This window comes from Ammodytes marinus (assembly GCF_949987685.1).
Source record: "Ammodytes marinus genome assembly, chromosome: 15".
NCBI classification, from domain to species: Eukaryota; Metazoa; Chordata; class Actinopteri; order Uranoscopiformes; family Ammodytidae; genus Ammodytes; species Ammodytes marinus.
In genome coordinates, this window is record NC_137219.1 from 2959427 (window position 1) to 2979977 (window position 20551).

The 20551-nt window shown below is 39.6% G+C and overlaps 1 protein-coding gene across 8 annotated transcripts in view; it reads right to left on the reverse strand.

Annotated features, from left to right (window-relative positions):
- The window catches only part of mark3a (MAP/microtubule affinity-regulating kinase 3a), a 54702-nt gene that overhangs the window by 20840 nt on the left and 13311 nt on the right, over positions 1 to 20551 (reverse strand). For 5 of the 8 annotated variants that reach the window (XM_080042493.1, XM_080042494.1, XM_080042490.1 and 2 more), the window contains exons 4-9: positions 15313 to 15361; positions 12779 to 12844; positions 7743 to 7813; positions 6033 to 6089; positions 1966 to 2202; positions 1199 to 1339 (exon numbers count right to left, since the gene is read on the reverse strand). In XM_080042493.1, coding sequence (XP_079898619.1) covers positions 1199 to 1339; positions 1966 to 2202; positions 6033 to 6089; positions 7743 to 7813; positions 12779 to 12844; positions 15313 to 15361 — 621 coding nt within the window. The remainder of the gene's footprint in view (positions 1 to 1198; positions 1340 to 1965; positions 2203 to 6032; positions 6090 to 7742; positions 7814 to 12778; positions 12845 to 15312; positions 15362 to 20551) is intronic. The other 3 variants (XM_080042495.1, XM_080042497.1, XM_080042492.1) reach the window with 1 other exon arrangement.

Genomic DNA, 20551 nt, shown 5'->3' on the forward strand with positions numbered 1-20551 from the left:
ACGAGACGTCCTTGACATTTCTCGACATAATGAAAATAAATATTTTTTTTTTCCTCTCCTGTGGCCCTAAAACTCTTCTGTACTTTAGTATGTAGTGTAGTAAAAAAAAAAAAAGTATTTGACTTGGAACGCAGGGTAGTACTACTACTACTATGTACCTGTGTTCTCAATTATTTGAATACTTCTGTGATCATTTATTCAATTGCAAAGTTGCAGCAGGAACATCCATTTCTTTGTTGAAACTGTTCTTAAAATTTTATATCGTTGTTAAAAATGTTTTATCATCATATCGTTTTAAGTGTTATTTTATTTTGCTACTAGTGGCCTGGACATAAACCCCATTTTAAATTAGATTCAGAACACTTGAACAGAGCTGTCTTTTGATGTGCCGCGCCCTCCACACACACACACACACACAGAGAAAAGGGCAGAGGAGGAGAATAAAGTGAAACAACAAAGACAATTTTTGGTCGGAACAGGAGAATGAGGATGAATAATTAATGGTTACAACATCAGAACGGAAGGAAGAGAGACACACACACACACACACACACACACACACATCCAAATGGGAAACCCGTGGGCCTCAGGAGATGGTTTAGGACAGAGTGCAGGAGCCGGTAGGATGAGATGAAGATGAAGGTTGGTGGATAGATGCAGGGTTCCCACACTTCAAGACTTTTCCATTATATTTGTTTCCCCAATTTCCTTGATTGACCTTATTTGGTCATGGAAGGTGGAGTCAGTGATTCTGGAGAACGCTTGTTGTCAAAATCACTTTGTCGAAATCAGTATATAGCCGCACGATCGGTCACAGGTCTGTACTGTGTGTGCGCGCTGAAAAAATATCCAGTGTTAAAAACCCAGCCTAGGCTCTGTAAAAACGGGCATGTTGCCAGCTACGATGGCTAGATGGACCCCCTTTGTTTACATACTAGTTTACAGAGCTTAGGCTGTGTATTAACCCATGATTTTGCACGTTTTTTTTTTCAGCGAACGTAGATACAAGTAGCATATCTGGAGGAGATTTTGACAAAAAGAGATTTTGTCAACAAGCGTTCTCCAGAAAACAAATTTCCTAACTTTTCTCAGGAAGGTCATGAGCGTGGGAACCCAGTGGATGTCATTCTCCGCTGGCTGGACGTGCTGGATGGACGGTGGAGGGTGAAGTGAGTTAAGAACTGAAAGGTATATTTACATTGTCTGCGTCCTCCCTCACCTCGAGAGTCCCGCGCTTGCCCGGGTTGAGCACCAGGAAGCGCTTCAGCAGGTTCTCACAGTCTGTGGACATGTAGAACGGGATGCGGTATTTACCCCGCAGCACACGCTCACGCAGCTCCTACAAGAGGGTAAGACAAGGATTAAGAAGTTATAGAAACACAGTTATATGGTAAAGACAACGACCAAAGGAAGTAAGGAAGCAAAAGTATTTTTAATTTTTGGCATTTCAATTCTTTATTAGACAATTTGAAGAGACAGATGTCCTAAAAGAAGTAAAACAAGGATAAGACGTTATCAAAACACAGTAATGCGGTAAAAACATATCCCAGGGTTTTAAAAAAACAGAAATGGTTTCATGAGATATTGCACTCACAAAAATTCACAAACTTACAAATTTGGCAGCTTTCATTGACAGTTTTGAAGGGACCTACTTGTCACCTCAAATAACTGTTATTTTAGGTTTGACATTTGACATAGAAACCTATATAGTAGAGTACGCCATGTTTGTTGTTGATTCCATTTTATCTTTTATTTTTGAACTCCTTTTTGCAGTGTTTTGTGTGTATGTTCATAAAAAAAAATTTCTTTAAATAATGTATTAAAAAAAAAAAAAAAAAAAAAAGATTAACACTGTCCTGTCTCTCAAAATCTGTCCAATAAAAAATTGGGGGAAAAATGCCCCCAAACAATTGTAAAAGAAAAAATTAAAAACATTTAAAATCAAGATAAACCCTGTCCCCCTACCTTGAGGTTCTGTCCGTCAAAGGGCAGTGAGCCACTGACCAGCGTGTAGAGAATGACCCCCAGGCTCCAGACATCCACCTCCGGCCCGTCGTACTTCTTCCCCTGGAACAGCTCCGGAGCCGCGTAGGGAGGAGAACCGCAGAACGTGTCCAGCTTGTTCCCCATCGTGAACTCGTTACTGAAGCCGAAGTCTGCAATCTTTATGTTCATGTCTGCGTCCAGCAGCAAGTTCTCAGCCTGGGGGGGAAGGGAGATAAAAGGGAGAAATGTATTGTCTTTTTTTAAATTTTTTTAAAGATTATTTTGGACATTTTCAAGCTTTATTAGACATAGTTGACATAGTTGACAGTTTGAAAAAAAAAGTCCAAGTTTCTACACTCAAAGTGATGCCGTAAAATTTCTTTTCAAACATATTAAAATTCAAGGGGGCGCCCTTAGCTCAGTTGGTAGGGCGTCCCCCCCATGGGCCTCGGCCAGCAGCGGACCCGGGTTCGATTCCAGCCCACGGTCGTTCTCTGCATGTCACTCCCCTCTCTGCCCCATTTCAACTCTGTCTCTACACTATCAATAAAGCATAAAAATGCCAAAAAAAAATCTTTAAACATATCAAAATTCACATTAAAATAATTTACAAATTCACTTGACAATTCTTGAACCCAAATTTACTTTGCATTGACTGTAAGGCTTTAATCATTTCTGCTCTGAGTCGCACCACAGTGGATCTTATGAAACAGTTTGACGTCTTTATGAATGAAAGAACAGGGCGAGGGTTCCAACCAGAACATCTGCTCAGCTCAACATGCAGCTGTGGGACAAAGACTAATTAAGAAGAAGAAGAAATATTGAATCAAGTCGAGGGAGTGAACGGGCATCCTGAAAGAGTTACCACTTTTTTAGTCTATTTTTTCTTCACCTATGTCTCTGCATGTTTATACTGTATATTGTGTTATATTGTGTTATTTTATATAGAAGACAGTCACTGTTTGTTTGTGTATGTCTCAATGTATGCACCTTATTCACCAAGACAAATTGCTTGTTGGTGTAAAACCCTTCTTGGCAATAAATCTTTTCTGAATCTGATTGTATGTGAAGTGAACAGCAGTCATCTTAATGTGGCTGACTATTACAAACAGCAAAAAATACAGTTTTTAAAAGCACTGGACGATTTTGAGATTTTTGGTCTATTTTGGTCTTATTTCATAGTAGTATGAATAAAAGGTCCCAAAAGAAGTAACTCAAAGAGTATATTTTGCATCTGTATATTTCTCCTATACAGTCATCTTTAACGGCCATTATCTCAACATTAATTTAAGTGTTACACATCTCAATTAGTGGTTAATCCTTTAGGAGTGAATTTGATGGTTAAAATATAACTTTGTTCGTCATATACACCTGCCCTCTTTACACACACACACACACACACACACACACACACACACACACACACACACACACACACACACACACACACACACACACACACACACACACACACACACACACACACACACACACACACACACACACACACACACACACACACACACACACACACACACACTAAAGTATCCACTGCAAACATGGGCGCACAGGCAGGGAGAAACTCATGGATCATTCATGTGAGCAGGAACACGGGTCGAGAGATAAAAATACAGAAGCATCAATATTTATACTGAAGTTCAGCGCGTCACGACCCAGTGGAGGAGGACCATTAAACTCTACAGCACGGTGATGTGGTGCACAACATGTGAGCAGCCACTCTCTATCCACCACTCTCTATCCACACACACACACACACACACACACACACACACACACACACACACACACACACACACACACACACACACACACACACACACACACACACACACACACACACACACACACACACACACACACACACACACACACACACACACACACACACACACACACTCTCTCTATCCCTACTCAGCCCTAACTATGACGTAATGATGCGTTCAAAGACGGTCGTAAAAAACAAATTTCACATCCATAAAGAAAAATTATACTTTTCCATTGATCTAATGTTTAGGAATTGAATTATGTTATTATTTTTAATCCATCCAAATAATTGACAATAGAAAAGTGTTACAATTTGTGAGTTGGTTACAAGAACATCTTAAACCTGCAGTGTGTAGAATTTTGGGTTTTATTTCCTAGCAGATTTTGTAGAAAGTAATTATAATATCCATAAGTACATTTAATTTAGTGCATAATAGCTGAAATGTTTTTTTTTAATTATTTATTTTTCCCTTAGAAAGGGTCTCATATATGTCCATATTTCTGCACTTTTTGGACCAAAGCCTAGTGCTGCCATCTTGAAAGTGTCATAGTTGGAATGTCATCAGGTGCATTGTTTAAAATTTAGAATGGTTCTTGTCCTTGAAGGCCACTGTAGCTTCTGTTATTATTCGAAAGGGGTGGGGTTGCCCAGGGAGTGTTGCATTCTAGAACTTTCTAAAACTTTCTTGATGATGTCATATTACACACTGCAGGTTTAAGGAAATGTTGTCTTTAAAGCCGATCTCATATTTATTTACTTACTCAAGCATAATTCATTATATTCATGTTATACAGTAAGTTTTTAACATGTTTTTTTTAGATGTATATTTATAAAATGCATATGAGTGTTTATATAACTGAGCAAGGCACCAAATGCATTAATTAACTTATTCAACCATTATTAACTCTATTCATGTTATATGTATATTTATAGTATATGCTTCTAAAACATTTTTTTGTGTTTATTTATAATGTGCATATGGTTGTTATATAATAGACAGAGGCAGTAAAGTGCATAGCGGAGCCTCATAGCACCATATGCTTGTGTTGGGAGCTGAACATATGGGAGTGAGCTCGGACGGAAAGGTCAGTGACGTCCGTGTTACGTGTGTTTCTGACTCAGAGGTAAATAGCCTTCGAGATGGAGAGAGAGTGAGACTAGTATTGATTTGATTTACACTGATTTGAGCTCTTCATTAGGGAATACAGATTAACATGAACACTACTAAAAAATGTGCATGAATTTTTGAATTATTGAAGAAAAACACATGTTAAATATTGAGATTTCTGCAGTTGGGAATGGGAAGCAAACTGTGCGGAAAATACAAATATTAACCGCCTGAATATTTAAAGATATCATTGATGTGAAACGTGCAAAAGCTATAAAGACATTAACATATCATAAATGTACAATATTGCACTTGCAGAATCAAAATAATAAAATCAAGGAGGTACAGTCAGTGTGTATTATCTGAACATTTTAGCGGCGTCTAGTGGTGAGATTCTAGATTACAACGCTCCCTTGCTAACCCCTGCCTTTGAGAATTTACAGAAGCTACGGTGGCCTTCAAGGACAAGAAGCTATAGTTACTAAAGATGGCATCATCCACCACTGCCTCAAGTCTTTCCACAATATCAAGTGATGAGGTGAAGATGTATTTAGTTATTTATTCTATAGTACTTCTTCTTCTTGGTCTTCCAACAGGTGCATTTTCCCAGGACGGATACAAAAACACATAAGGACGTTAACTTTTTTCCGCCATGTGCTACTGTAGAAACATGGCGGTGCAACATGGCGGCATGCCCCTTTGAAATAGATTAAACTCTATATAAATCCAGAACTGTTCAGACTCTAAAATGGTAATGTGTGTAATTTGTGTATTTTTTTTTATTTTTCTTGATTGATCTTGGTTGGTAACTTCCTATATTACCCACGAGGTAAATAAACAATAAACTGATGCTACTGATAAAGGCTGCTCACTTTACTGTCAAGTGAGAGCTTTGCCCTCTGTTTGATTCAAGCTTCCGTTCAGCACAGAAAAATGTTGCCTCAGCCTTTAACTCAGATCATGTTCTGCTGTCAGAGAGAGTGTGTGTGTGTGTGTGTGTGTGTGTGTGTGTTTGTGTGTGTGTGTGTGTATTGGAGCGTGCGTATTGGTGTCTGTGTGTGTGCGTGCGTGCGTGTGTCTCTGTGCGGTGTGTGTGTGTCTGTGTGCGTGCGTGTGTGTGTGCGTGTGTGTATGTGGCGCCTCAGAACTCACCTTGAGGTCTCTGTGAACAATGTGCTTCTGGTGGCAGTACTGCACCGCCGATACAATCTGTTCAAGGAAAGAAGAAAAGAAAAAATTTATTCAAGCGTTAGTTCAGTTAACTGTCTCTGTGTGTCTGTTCTCAGGCGGATATAAAGGAAGTGGTAGAAATGGAGGAGAAGATGTGGTCAACACAGACAAGAGAAGATTTAACATAAAAAGGTAGAGCTGAAGATTGTTGAGAGAGATAGAGGGAGAGAGACACAGAAAGAAAGAAACAAAGAGAGAGAGACAGACTGCTTGTCATTGCAGTTATTTGGTCCCTGTTAAAGCTATAATGTTATTGTTTTGAGAGAGAGAGAGAGAGAGAGAGAGAGAGAGAGAGAGAGAGACAGCTCCACAAACTCTCTGTATTTCTCAGTATGCCAGCGTTTACAAACTGCAGCCTTGTGTAGCCATAATAGCTTTCAATGGAGTTTGTATTAATAAAATTCAATCCACATTTGTTCTGTTCAATTTTTAAATGTTTGTTAAAGGCAATATTTCCAGAACTACCCCCGCTGCTTAATGTGGCCGTATACACACCTTAACAGGGACTAGCAAATGAGAACACAACACAACATGAATCCTAATTTTAAAAAAGCCTCCCGTGTTGTGGGAATAGAAATAACTAATTTCATTGTTTTTTAATTAGTGTCTGCAAAGGCTTCCTACTACCTGGGGTCTATTTTGGCATGTGAATTCAAACACTAACAAATTAAACTTTTTGTCTATTTATCCCAAGTGATATCTACATTGCAATAGTCAACATTGTTATTGCATATTTTCCCCGATATCGTGCCCAGTGAGAAATCATGTCGGAAATGTGTGCACCAACATGAGTCATTTTATTGTTCAGAATCTGACTAGGGAAAATGCAGCCAAATTGTGGAAACTGGAAAAGGATAAATAGGTAAAAAAAAAAAAAGGTAGGTGGTGGTGGTGTTGTAGGTTTGTAACTGGAGACAATTTACTAAATGTATTCATATTTAAAAAGGTGCAGTGTGTAATATGACATCATCAAGAAAGTTCTACAAAGTTCTAGAATGCAACACTCTCAACCCTTTCGAATAATAACAGAAGCTACAGTGGCCTTCAAGGACAAGGACAAGAACAATCCTAACTTTTAAACAATGCACCTGATGACATTCCAACTATGACACTTTCAAGATGGCGGCACTAGGCCTTGGTCCAAAATATGCAGAAATATGGACATATATGAGACCCTTTCTTTTTTTTCAGCTATTATGCACTAAATTAAATGTACTTATGGATATTATAATTACTTTCTACAAAATCTGCTAGGAAATAAAACCCAAAATTCTACACACTGCAGTTTTAAGTATATTTTTATTTACGTATTTATTTATCGCGAGTGAAATTGTCATTAAGGTTCTTTTTCAAATGTATGTGCTTTATCCTAAAATAAAAAAATTCATTAAGGTTAATCGTATATCAATAGTTTTCCTGATATGGTTGTGCCCTAGTTCCTTGTGACACACCACCACTGAATGACTTTGTAGTGTGTGTGTGACAGTCAGTGAGGGGTGAGTGATGGAGGAAGAGGAGAGTTTAGACGTTTGTCATCAGTCATGAGACATCAGAGGCGGTCCCGTCCCAGAAGCAGCACACAGCAGCCCGCAACCTGTCTGAGGAACAGAGCACACACACACTTCTACCAACCTGTCTAAATTTAGCCCTGGCCTCTTTCTCCTTCATTCTGCCATGTGCAACCAGGTAGTCGAAGACCTCGCCTGAAAGAAAGAAAGAAAGAAAGAAAGAAAGAAAGAAAGAAAGAAAGAAAGAAAGAAAGAAAGAAAGAAAGAAAGAAAGAAAGAAAGAAAGAAAGAAAGAAAGAAAGAAAGAAAGAAAGAAAGAAAGAAAGAAAGAAAGAAAGAAAGAAAGAAAGAAAGAAAGAAAGAAAGAAAGAAAGAAAGAAAGAAAGAAATGGGGGTTAGAAAATGAGCATTATATCCTTTTTACACCAACTATATACCATGTAGACACAGTTTTTTTCCAAACACAGATAAACCCGTTAAAATAAGACAATTGCCCACTTCACTTTGACGCTGCCAGAGGTGTGACTCATCACAGGTGGAGGTAGTTTAGTGCCAAGTTAGGTCGGTAAAGAGGGGTGCGGCTTCTCCCCTTATGACGTCACAAGGGGAGAGAAATCTGACTGGGGTTATAATGAGGTGAAATCGATGAATACCAGTGTACCCGGGACTCAATGCTGATTACACGCATTCACACTGTACACAACAAACGCCGGACAATATTGTTAGCATTTTTTTTTCTTTTTTTTTTAGCATAATGCTTTTGTTCTGAGAATGTAAAAAAAACTACAACAATACAATGTACATAAAATACTTGCAGAGTATAAATGAAACTCTATTGTTAGCATTAGTCTCTCTTATAATAAATATTTTTATTTTTTTTACTATGGAAAAGGGGTAAGATTAAATAAGTGTATACTTCTTCCTGCTCCTTTTCAGGCATATCACATAAATACAGATAATTTGTTTTCTTTTTTTTCTTTTTGTGAAGTCATTTAAACATACATTTTGTTTATTGTATTTTTATGCTTTTCATTTTGTTTTGTATTGTTTTTGATATGTCTGAAATAAAATAAAAAAATTCAAATTCAAATGTTTAGGCAGGTGTTTTGGGCCAGTGTGAAAGGGGCTTTAGAGATAAAAGGACACAGGGATTGGAGTCAGAGATGCAAAGGAGGTGGAAGGAAACAAAAAGTGAGTCATAAGATGTAAAAATAACTTCTGGGAGAACACATCCGCAGCTGGCCGGCTGTCGGTCACACATGTGCTCATGGATCCAGGGGGTTTCTTAAATAATATTATTGGAGCTAAACATCTCCTGGAGGCACAAATCTGCTGCCAAAACGTAACTACATTCACTTATGTGCTAATTGAATTTGAGTGGCCAAAGTGTGTGTGTGTGCGTCTCTCTCCGAGTGTGTGTGTGTGTGTCTCTCTCTGAGTGTGCGTGTCCTTACGGATATGAAAAAAATAACAAGCAATAAAAACCTGTACCAAAACCTACTCCCCCTCTTTCCCTGTATCCTTTCCCCTCCCACTCTCTCATCCTGACCTGCAGAGGCCACACACACACACACACACACACACACACACACACACACACTTCAAAAGCTCTAGAAAAGCAACAACCATCGCTACAGTCTGACTCAGCGGCTAAATACAGGATGTGCCAGCTAACACGTAGCATGTCGGAGCTGAAGGGCAAACTGCTCTCCGCACATGGAGACAAGATTGGACATCAACACTGGAACACAGCAAGACAATTTAATCTCGCTAATGCTCTACTTACTTTTGTTGTTTTTTCAAATATGATTTGTTTGCTTTTTTGTTATTTTAAATATTTTTTTTGGGCATTTTCAAGCTTCATTAGATAGTACAGAGTTGAAATGGGGAGACAGACAGAGAGAGAGGGGGATGACCTGCAGTAAAGGTCCACCGGTCGGATTTGAACCTGCGTCCACTGCAACGAAGGCCTGAGCCAATATGGTACGCGCTCTATCCACTACGCCACCAGAGCACCCATGATTTATTTTAAAAGGTTAGGCATTTTAAGCAGGAGCTGTAGCGCTATAGCTGTTTGGGACTTGTGTGGCCGTTGGTCAAAAGGTCTGTTAATATAGTGCGATTGTCGATTCCATTGTTGTTGGAAGAAGCCAGTCTGAAATAAACTTTAAAGGTTGAGTGAAAAACTAGAAATCTGGATCATGTTCTTATGACATTTTTGAGTCATTCAAGAATTGTAAGGGATTTAGAATTAATCCACCAACTGCTTCCATTGTTTGAATGCAATTGGCCCTGATCAAGTTCCTTATATTCTACTAGCAGGGTCCTGGAAAGATATATTGTGAATGTCCATAGTTAGCCTGCTATCGGAGAATGAATGTGTGTGTGAGTCTCCAGTCTCAATGGGATTTACCTGTATAAATAAAGGTTAATACAAATAATAAATTGTGCATTTCAAATGAATGTCAAAGATTTGCTCTGGGAAAAAGGTAAAACAGAAAAAAAGAAAAGAAAAAGGATGATAATAAAAAAACTTCGTATCAGAGTATAAACCGTTAAAAAATCCTCTTTTAAAGTAGCAAGACACTACTGTGTACAATTCAACTGCTTCTTTTTCGTAATTTTTTTTTTATGACTGGATGTGTAACATGCAGTCGTGGCACTGGGCTTTGAAGGCCTCGTGCTGTGCTGCCACTCGCTTTGAGACCGTGTTTGAATTCTAGGAAAAATCAATGTCGGACTGAAAGAAACATTAGATTTACTTTCATCCAGATAAATAATGTAATTGCCGTGCGATCAGAGCTCCCATCTCGGCCGTAATGTGATTTTCTGGGTCTTTCACCGTTTGTCGTCAGCACTCGGAAAGCAGAGCGCGACCTTTCCAAGAAATCTAAGAAATCTATGGCATCAACGTGTGTTTATCTCCTGTGAAATTAAATGTATTATATATTTTTTTCTTTTGTGCAGACATCTTTTTATAGATGGCAAAGCTATACATAAAGTGATAAAGGCCAGTTGTCTGTCACTACCTGAAATAAAGTCAAATAAGATTCAGTCGGGGACCTTTACTGCAGGTCATCCCCCCTCTCTCTCTGTCTCCCCATTTCAACTCTTACTGTCTAATAAAGCTTGAAAATGCCAAAAAATTATCTTAAAAAACATCTTTTTAAATTTGCGTGTGTCAGAGGTTTTTACCTGACAAAAAAAAATGTCTTAGATCTTTTACATTGTTCTTTTTCACCTTTACAGACGTATCACTACAACAGATATTTAGTCCCAGCCTGGTGTGTGGGGGATTCTTCACTGATCATGCGCATCCATACACTGATAATATTTCTTAAAATGATGGTGTTTCAATAGCACCTGTTTGCCATTTTTGTTTTTATCCAAACATACACTTTTCCGGGGCACACCGATGGCGTAGTGGATAGAGCACGTACCATATTGGCTCCGGCCTTCGTTGCAGTGGTCACGGGTTCGAGTCCGACCCGTGGACCTTTACTGCAGGTCATCCCCCCCCTCTCTCTGTCTCCCCATTTCAACTCTACTGTCAAATAAAGCTTGAAAATGCCAAAAAAAAAAAAAAAAAAACAGACTTTTCCACCTCAAGCTTACACATTTATTTGCTTTATTTTCCCTTAGTTCTATTTTGTCCTAACGCTAAAACCAAGTGCGACAATTCCAGCCGAATTCCAGGACCAAAACTGCATTGTCATCTCCAAAAAACTCTATTAGAAAATAATTAGGTGTTACACTACATTTTGCTATCAAGATGCAGTTTTCATACTCATGTCATGGACTTAACTTCCAAGTCCATATTTTCGAGTAGTAAGTGGCATCAACTAAAACTATTTTATTAGGATAATATAGTATATAATACATTAATATTAGCAACAATTGTCTTTACTTTGGTAGATATTTACAGTACACATCCACAGTACACACTATACAGTCTCTCTCTATACACTCAAATGTAGTTCTACTGTACAAACCCCCTCAGATTTTTGTGACCTTTTAAATTTTTCATTTTAGGTAAAAACTGTGTGTGCAGACTATATGCAGCTCCCAGGGTGTATAAATTATTAACCAACACATTTGTCACATTCAGCGTTAATAAATCATTCTCTGGACCTTAGGAGCAGCACACAGACTCACACAGACATATATATATCTGGCCTTTCTCTGCCGCAGCTGTTACCGACAAAGTTACAAATGTTTTACCGTTTTTTCCACAGTAAATTTATAGCCTATAGTCAGCAATATTTATTTTGTTTCCAAACTTCTGTGTAGAGAAATTGATGCTACTATATTTTGGGCGCATGAATCCATTTCAAACTAAAAAAATACTGCTTGGCGTTTATACAATCGCTGAACGGTGAAAGTGCAGTGTTGGTAGTCAATGCTTTAAAGAAGGCAAAGCTCATAAGAAGCTACAGTATGGTACAAGGTCACTGAGACCTCACAATATGTAAGATCACAGTAACCTTTGACCTCCAGAATCTATTCAGTTCATCTTTAAGTCAGAGTGTGTGAGTGAGTGTGTGAGTGAGTGAGTGAGTGAGTGAGTGAGTGAGTGAGTGAGTGAGTGAGTGAGTGAGTGAGTGAGTGAGTGAGTGAGTGAGTGAGTGAGTGAGTGAGTGAGTGAGTGAGTGAGAGAGAGAGAGAGAGAGAGAGATTAGTGCAAAGTTTAAAGAAAATCCCTCAAAGCGTTCAAGAGATATGGTGTTTACAAGAATGGCCCGGACAAACTGATAGACAGACGAAGACAGAGGCATAAATACATGTTTTGGAGGTATTTGGTTTTCAGTTAAAGGAATACTTCACCCATACGGAACCAGTGTTCTATCTTTATAAAATCACTATTATAATATAATGAATGAGGTTTTTCTTCCCTCAGTCTTCCCTTGGCCCAGCTGTCCTGTTAATCCTAACCCTACATTTTACCATGTGTGATGTCCGACATGGGAAAATGTAGGGTTAGACAGTGAGACCATAAAACACTTTTTCTGCCTTTTCTCAGGCTAGGATGAACCGATTTCTAAAAATGTTTGCACATTTATACTACATAGGATCTCAGAGTTCAATACACCTTCATATTCCCTCCGGTGAAGTAGGGATTTAAGCAACAAAAAAATGTCAAGAACTTTATATCCGTCTCACCTCCACTGGCGTATTCCATAACCAGGTAGAGCGTCCTCTCCGTCTCAATCACTTCAAAAAGCTTGACTGGAGAAGAAAAGAGGAGAGAGACAGATATTTAGAGTTAGAGGAAATTATACATTTAATTATGCATTAGACGCAGAATATGTTATGTTCTTTGATGACTTCATGGATCGCCAGAACAGCTTCAGGGAGAAAATACGCAGCAGAAGGGCAAGGCATAATCGTAGTCCATCACAAACAATACAAAACAGTGAAACAACAACAACACAATGCTATGAAGCTGCTACTTCTTCATTTTCTCTTTGGCACGGTTATGGAGTGAATTCCCAGTCAGGTGGACGAGTGAAACTTTTTTTAAATGAATAATTTCTCTTATTTTGAAAATGAACAGAACATTTTTTAAAGTTTTTAGTATACAACTTGACAATATATATTTAAAACAATGATTATGTCATAGTGTGAAGTCTGAATGCTAAATCATTCATATTTGGGACCTTTAAGATGACGGATATTCACAATGCATAAATATGTTTCCTGAGAGAGAGTACAGTAGAGTGGGGAAGTGAAGTCACATGGATCTGCCACTGTGCGTTAAGTGTTTGTGTCGTGACCATGTAAAGTGCAGCGCGGAGCCGACTACCTCAGCAGCATCAATATTTACCGATACAGTCGTGTGTGTGTGTGTGTGTGTGTGTGTGTGTGTGTGTGTGTGTGTGTGTGTGTGTGTGTGTGTGTGTGTGTAGGTGTTAAGGGGCTGCTTTGCTAAATATAGATCAGGTGGGATGGAGGATAATCAGAGTGAATTGTTCCTGGTGAGCGGTTACTATCACTCTGCTTAATTGTTATCACATTTATCCAGACGGGATTTAAAATAATTAGTCGGGGAATCCTCGGTCCAAAAACACAAACGCAACATGCTGGCTGTGTGTGGGTGTGTGCGTGCTATGTGTGTGTTTGTTGTGTGTTTTACGCCATATTGTTGTATGATTCTCATTTGAATAAACTGTAAAAAAAAAACATATTAATGACTTTTTGGAGCCTGTTTAAGAGGCCTGTTGCTAGTATTTAAAATATTAAGTCTGTTAAAAAGGTGGAGTTAGAGATTCTGGAGAATGCTTGTTGTCAAAATCACTTGTGTCAAAATATGTGAATAGGTGACAAAGTGATTTTGACAACAGGCATTCACTCCAGAATGCCTGTTGTCAAAATGTCACACTTCGCACCCATAAGGAGCGGAGTGTGAGAGTAGCATTTTTTTTTAACCTGTCTTTCCCTGACGTTCTCTTTATCATTCCTACTTTAAGGGGCGCAGCGCACGCTAGACGACTCTTCAGTGTATCCCTCCTGTCTCCCATGTTTGGTTACTGTCACTCTATGTCTCTTGGCGGGGTATAACTGTAAACGGATTATCGTTGTTCTGAAACATGTACAATGACAAAATAAATCATCTTGAATCACTGACTCCACCTTTAAAAGCAGCTCAGTACATTGTGATTTGACCCTTGTAGCTGCAGTGGTTTGGCGTGAGTTGGCCTTTCCTCTTTCATCTCTCTGTTGAAGACTTTTTTGTTTCCTTTTTAACTTGCAATTTTCATTTTATTTGCTATGTTTTTAAATCGAGTTTTAATTTATTTTATTTTTATTTTTTTATTTGCTTCTTTTATTCGCTTTTCAATGTTTTATAATGTGTTTTATGTATTCTAATCTTGCCCCTGTAAAGCACTTTGAGTGGCCTTGTGTCTGAATTGTGCTATATAAATAAACTTGCCTTGCCTTGCCTTGCCTCTCTGTGTGATGCCAAACTCCCCACTGCTCCGCGCTGGGTGCTCTACTGTTCATTGATTTATTTACTAATCCCAAAACAAAGCGGTAGAGACTGACCCTCCTGTGTGTAGCCACATAGGAACAACACCGTGAAGTAAGCAAGACCAGTTCATATCCCTGATGATTTGTCTAAACAGTATTTCATTTCTAAATCCATGTTTTTGACATTTTTAACATCTTAACTTTTTTTTTTTTTTTTTTGGCTGAAGTGGTGGATTTTGACCTTTCCTTGTTCATTGGACGGCGGCCATTTTCCCTGAGTGGGATCACAAAGACGTCACGGGAGAGATTTAGTGTTCTGTTAAAAATCTCAAGTAAATGTAAAAAGGGAGTAATAAAAAAAATCTAAGCCAACAGGGCTTGAAGAAGCAAAACAAACTGATGAAATGGACCCTGCGTTCCAGTACCCATACCTCCCTGATATATAGTTTGGTAGAAAAAGATTTTGTTTGTCCCAATACATGTGGTCAGATGCAGCATGCTGAAAAAATATCCAGATAACCCTCCATATCCGGACACGATTTCTAGTGTGGAAATCAGACTCTTTTCGGGCTATTCTGACCCACAATCCAATCCAATGCGCAGCGGAAGTAAGGGCGCGTCGACTGAGCCTCAGAGTGAAAACAACCAGCGATGAGACGGATATGTAAGCAAGAGGCAAGTTCAAGGTGCGTGTGCATGTGTGTGTGCGTGTGTGTGTCACTTACCTATATTGGGATGATTCAAGATCTTCATTATTCTAACTTCTCTGAAGAGCTGAAATACAAAGAGAAAATATGTTTATAGTTCACCCATGATTCACAAATTTAGTAACATTTCAACACAGTTAAAAGCCGTTATATTCAGTTAACAGCAGTCACAGCAGGAGATCATGGGTTACGCACACACACACACACACACACACACACACACACACACACAGTGGTGTGCCAATAACAACACATACGTCAAAATACATTAGATGGGTGTTTTTTTTTATCATGTCATCTAAACGACAGTCACCCCTTTATCACTAAACAGCGGCATAGAGAGAGACTTTCATATGGAGATTCTGATTCAAGTTCAACATGCACCCTCACATCTCTGTGCCCTAATAACTAGACACTGAACCTACACCACGCTCTCTTTTCCCTACATCAGCATTCACAGCCAAACAGACAAGCAGCAGATTTGTAAACGGCCAAAAGCCAAAAGTGCTTTTTAGTCTTGTGCTGATCGAGGCCTAAAAAGAACGGAGTGCTATTTATTATTGATCCGCAGGGAGCCTCACCGCGCCCTCCTCTTTCCATAAAAATATAAAAAGCCATCAATCTTTCATGAGACACGGGAGCAGCCAGTGTACAGTACTACAGCCAGAAAAATGAACATTCATATCATAGTATTGAGGTCACAAAAGCCTGGGTTGTTTTTTAGTTTTTTTGGGGGGTGAATAAATTATTCCCTTCCATTTTATGATATAAAACATCTACTTTTTTTTTAGCTTACACGATCAATTGTTTCAGTTGCATTCGTGAGCTGGATGCAACGTAATGTGAACTTGTCCTGTGGTTGGTCTGGGTGTCAATAAAGTTAATCTTGAAAAATAATGTCTTAAGTTGTCACATGTCTCTAAGTAGCTTTGCTTTGTTTGAAAAACAGTCAAAACTCATCATTTGAAAACAGAAAACTCTTACATTCTAGCCACAAATGCTTAAAAAACTTCAGTTGCTTACCAAATTCATTTTATAAAACTATTAATTTCATCGGTGTATGAGTGTGTGAATGTGGTAAGAATTGTAAAGCGCTTTGGGGCTGAGAAAATCGGCTAAAAAAAGCGCTATACAAGTCAAGTCCATTTACCATTTCATTTCTTATCCGCCCATGGGACTTTATAGCGCTATATTTTTGACGTATATCATAGAGCCGAATCTGATACATGTCATCTGAATAAATCTTTTCTTATTGTTGCACACTCGTTCAATTCAGAGCGTGTCTCCGTTCTCTCATTGGGGATTGAAATGCTCGACGTCTGTAAAGTCAGCGGGGAGTTCTGAGTGACAGACAGCAAAAAGCTTTTTCACCGACAGATCTGCATGTGAAGCTCCCTCCTATGCCATGATATGAATTTAAAACGGATTAAAAATAAATATGTTTCCATTGAAGTTCATGTCCCCTGAACGGTGATAGGTAGTGACTTGAAACTTTGTGTGCATGTGTGGATCGAGTGCATACCATATTGGCTCCAGCCTTCGTTGCAGTGGTCGCGGGTTCAAATCCGACCCGTGGACCTTTACTGCAGGTCATCCCCCCTCTCTCTCTCTCTCTCTCTCTCTCTCTCTCTGTCTCTCCATTTCAACCAAGTACTGTCTAATAAAGCTTGAAAATGCCAAAAAATTATCTAAAAAAAAAAAAAATTATAAAAAAAATTATATGAACAGGTGTTGAGAACTAGCGTGTTTGCTAAACCACTCAAACAATGCATCTGGTTAGTCCAATGTAAATGTGAGGCCCATTATATCAAATCCAATCTATCTATCTAACTAACTAACCCTCTGTCCTGATGTACAGAGCATTGGTTTCTGCCCCACAGCAGAACAGATGGCGAGGGGCAGCGGGAGATGTTTTCACATCCAGAGTGAAGCTACATGCAGCCGCGGTGTTACAACACACACGGTTACACAACGACGGGATGTGACTGACACAGAGACACACACACACTAAATGACTTGAGTTTCATACCGACCCAACTGACCCTTTGCACTGGGAACTAGTCTACTGCAGTGAAGATGTTTTATGTCATCGAAGAAAATCTTATTTACCTGACACGCATGCACGCAGGCAGGCACGCACACACACACACACACTCTTTTTAAAAACTCAGTGACTTTGTAAAGTCTCGGTCTGTTCTGCCCTACATAGCAGACAAACCTTTTAAACACCTCAGAGGGGTTCAAATAACAAAACCAAGTGGGGATATGGGAACACTTTGTCGGGTATGTTTTGCAGTAAACAGAATTAGATGATTCATCTCGTTATATTGACCATTAGGCTGAGGACGTAATCCTGTGGCTGACCCAGTAATACCACCGCAATGATATCTGTCATTACACAATCCGTCTTGTGATCAATACAGAGCACCCTAAGGGGACAAAAGGCATCCAGTATAAGGGTGAAATCACAACTATCCCTGCATTCCAATTCCAATTCACATACTCTTTCTTTTTACTACACTACATACTAAAGTTCAGATGAGTTTTAGGTCCACAGGAGAGAAAAAAAAAACTCAGATAAGGAAGATTTCTTTTCATTATGTCGAGAAATGTAAATAAAGACGAATACTCCAAAATGCTATTGGAGTTAGTGGGGGCATTTAGGTATTTTCAGCATACTATAATCGACGTGCATATATTGGGGCATCCTAAAAAATGTTTTACTGGCATACTTAATAGTAGGGCGGTATGGGAATTGGAACGCAGGGTATAACTGGCTTTGGTTGTGTGGAAAACTTCCCCTTTAAATTGCTCTGGATTACCACTGATTGTTGGCTTGTAAATAAATATCCCGTGGGCTCGACATTACATAATTTACTGCATATTCCTGCTTAAAGCCATATTTAAAGCTATAGTGCGTAGCTTTTTCATATGAAGGAACGATTGTTCGACTCAAGCCATTGCCAAATGACTTGACACAAACTTGATTATGCCTATATCAGCTCCACAAAACTCTCTCTGTATTTCTCAGTATGGCAGCGTTTACACACTGGTGTTGCCCCCCCCCCAACCCGACACTGGTGCAGGAGCTCAGAAAAATCCCAAGAAGATCCCAAGAAATGTTTCAGTTGTTGATTCTACTGCTTCAGAAAAAAACCTGGACGCATAACAGAAGGTATGAAATCCATGCGCGATCAACGAATTACTCAGAATTCCTCATAAAAGGCAACAGAAGTTACACACTATAGCTTTAAGTTTCATCCCACTACAGTATATCACACACTTTTATGTGAGTCATCAGATAAAATAGGATCACCGCCTCTGCAACAACATCATCAAAGGCACGATGGATGTCTGTTCTGTAACCGACCGCCGGTGTTTATTTCAGTTAAGAGCAAAAAACTATCCAGACTGCACTTTAGCCCGCCAGCGTTCTGTTGAGCTCAGCTTTCTAAGCAAGAGAGAGAGAGAGAGTGAGTGAGTGAGTGAGTGAGTGAGTGAGTGAGTGAGTGAGTGAGTGAGTGAGTGAGTGAGTGAGTGAGTGAGTGAGTGAGTGAGTGAGTGAGTGAGTGAGTGAGTGAGTGAGTGAGTGAGTGAGTGAGTGAGTGAGTGAGTGAGTGAGTGAGTGAGTGAGTGAGTGAGTGAGTGAGTGAGTGAGTGAGTGAGGGAGGGAGGGAGGGAGGGAGGGAGGGAGGGAGGGAGGGAGGGAGGGACGGACGGACGGACGGACGGACGGACGGACGGACGGACGGACGGACGGACGGACGGACGGACGGACGGACGGACGGACGGACGGACGGACGGACGGACGGACGGACGGACAGACAGACAGACAGACAGACAGACAGACAGACAGACAGACAGACAGACAGACAGACAGACAGACAGACAGACAGACAGACAGACAGACAGACAGACAGCTTCTCAGTGCAGTTACTTGGTTCCTGTTAAACCTCTAATGTTATTGTTTTCGTCTGGACAAACCAACAACCTGAAGGAATAAACACACTCTGCTTTAGATTAACTGCTCCAATCAAACCAGGTTCAGGACAGAAAACTATTTTTTCTCTTTTGAAGTTATGGAGGCCATTAAAGGAAAGATGCCTGCAGACAAACTGTAGCGCCAAGGTATGACTGTCTATTGCTGTTGTTTCAAACCCTTTTAGCTTTTAGTGGAGCCCTAATATGAAGCTACATTACTTTTATTTGTCAACTGTCACACTGGTTGTTTCGTTGCAGTTAAATCAAATTTCATTAGGCATGGAAAAGGTAAAACTAAACGGTATTCACAAGTCAGTAAATAAAAAGTATTGGGCTTAAGTACCAGGCCCTGTAAATCAACACTGGAAGTTTATAGATGGTTTTTCACGTTATAAAAAGGGTGTAATTTAAAAATAAAGCTCATCATAAAATACACTCAGCGATTCTGGAGAATGCTTGTTGTTAAAATCACTGTCAAAATCAGTGAATATCTCGGTCTTTGGTGTTGTGTCAACAGTTATGGTAAGGGTTCGAGTTGATGCCTCCAAGGCTCAGTTGGGAGGACAAAACACCATGGAGCGAATATCTCCTCACGTTCACCTGTCAGTACTATGTGTGTGTGAGGAGATATTCACTGATTTAGACAAAAAGTGATTTTGAAAACAAGATTCAGAATACAGAATAACTGTCTCCACCTTTAATAAGCACTCTACTACCACTTAAGAAGAATCAAAACTATCCCAGACTTGACGCATTTGACGGACATTGTTGGCATTTAATCAAAACTTAAAAAGGTGTCACCCTCCCTGTGTAACCTTTGACCTAAACAGTAACCCATGACGACAGCAGTACACAGAGTGGGAGCTGAGAGCAGTTTGTTTCAGGAGCCGGTGACAGATGTGAGTGTCGACTCAGCTCCTCTGAAACTAGAAGAACAAGAGGCTGAAAATAAACAATAGACTTCAGAGACCAACTGCTGTAAACCGCTATCAACCGCTCGCCAACTCTCCCAGTTACATAAGTGGGTCAGCACACATAGCACACAGTGGTGCAGCTAGTTGGCGCACACACACACACACACACACACACACACACACACACACACACACACACACACACACACACACACACACACACACACACACACACACACACACACACACACACACACACACACACACACACACACACACACACACGAAATAGGAGAACAGAGGAAAATAAACACAAGAGCCTAACCTTCAAAAAAATCTTCTGGATCTGAATATTAGATAAA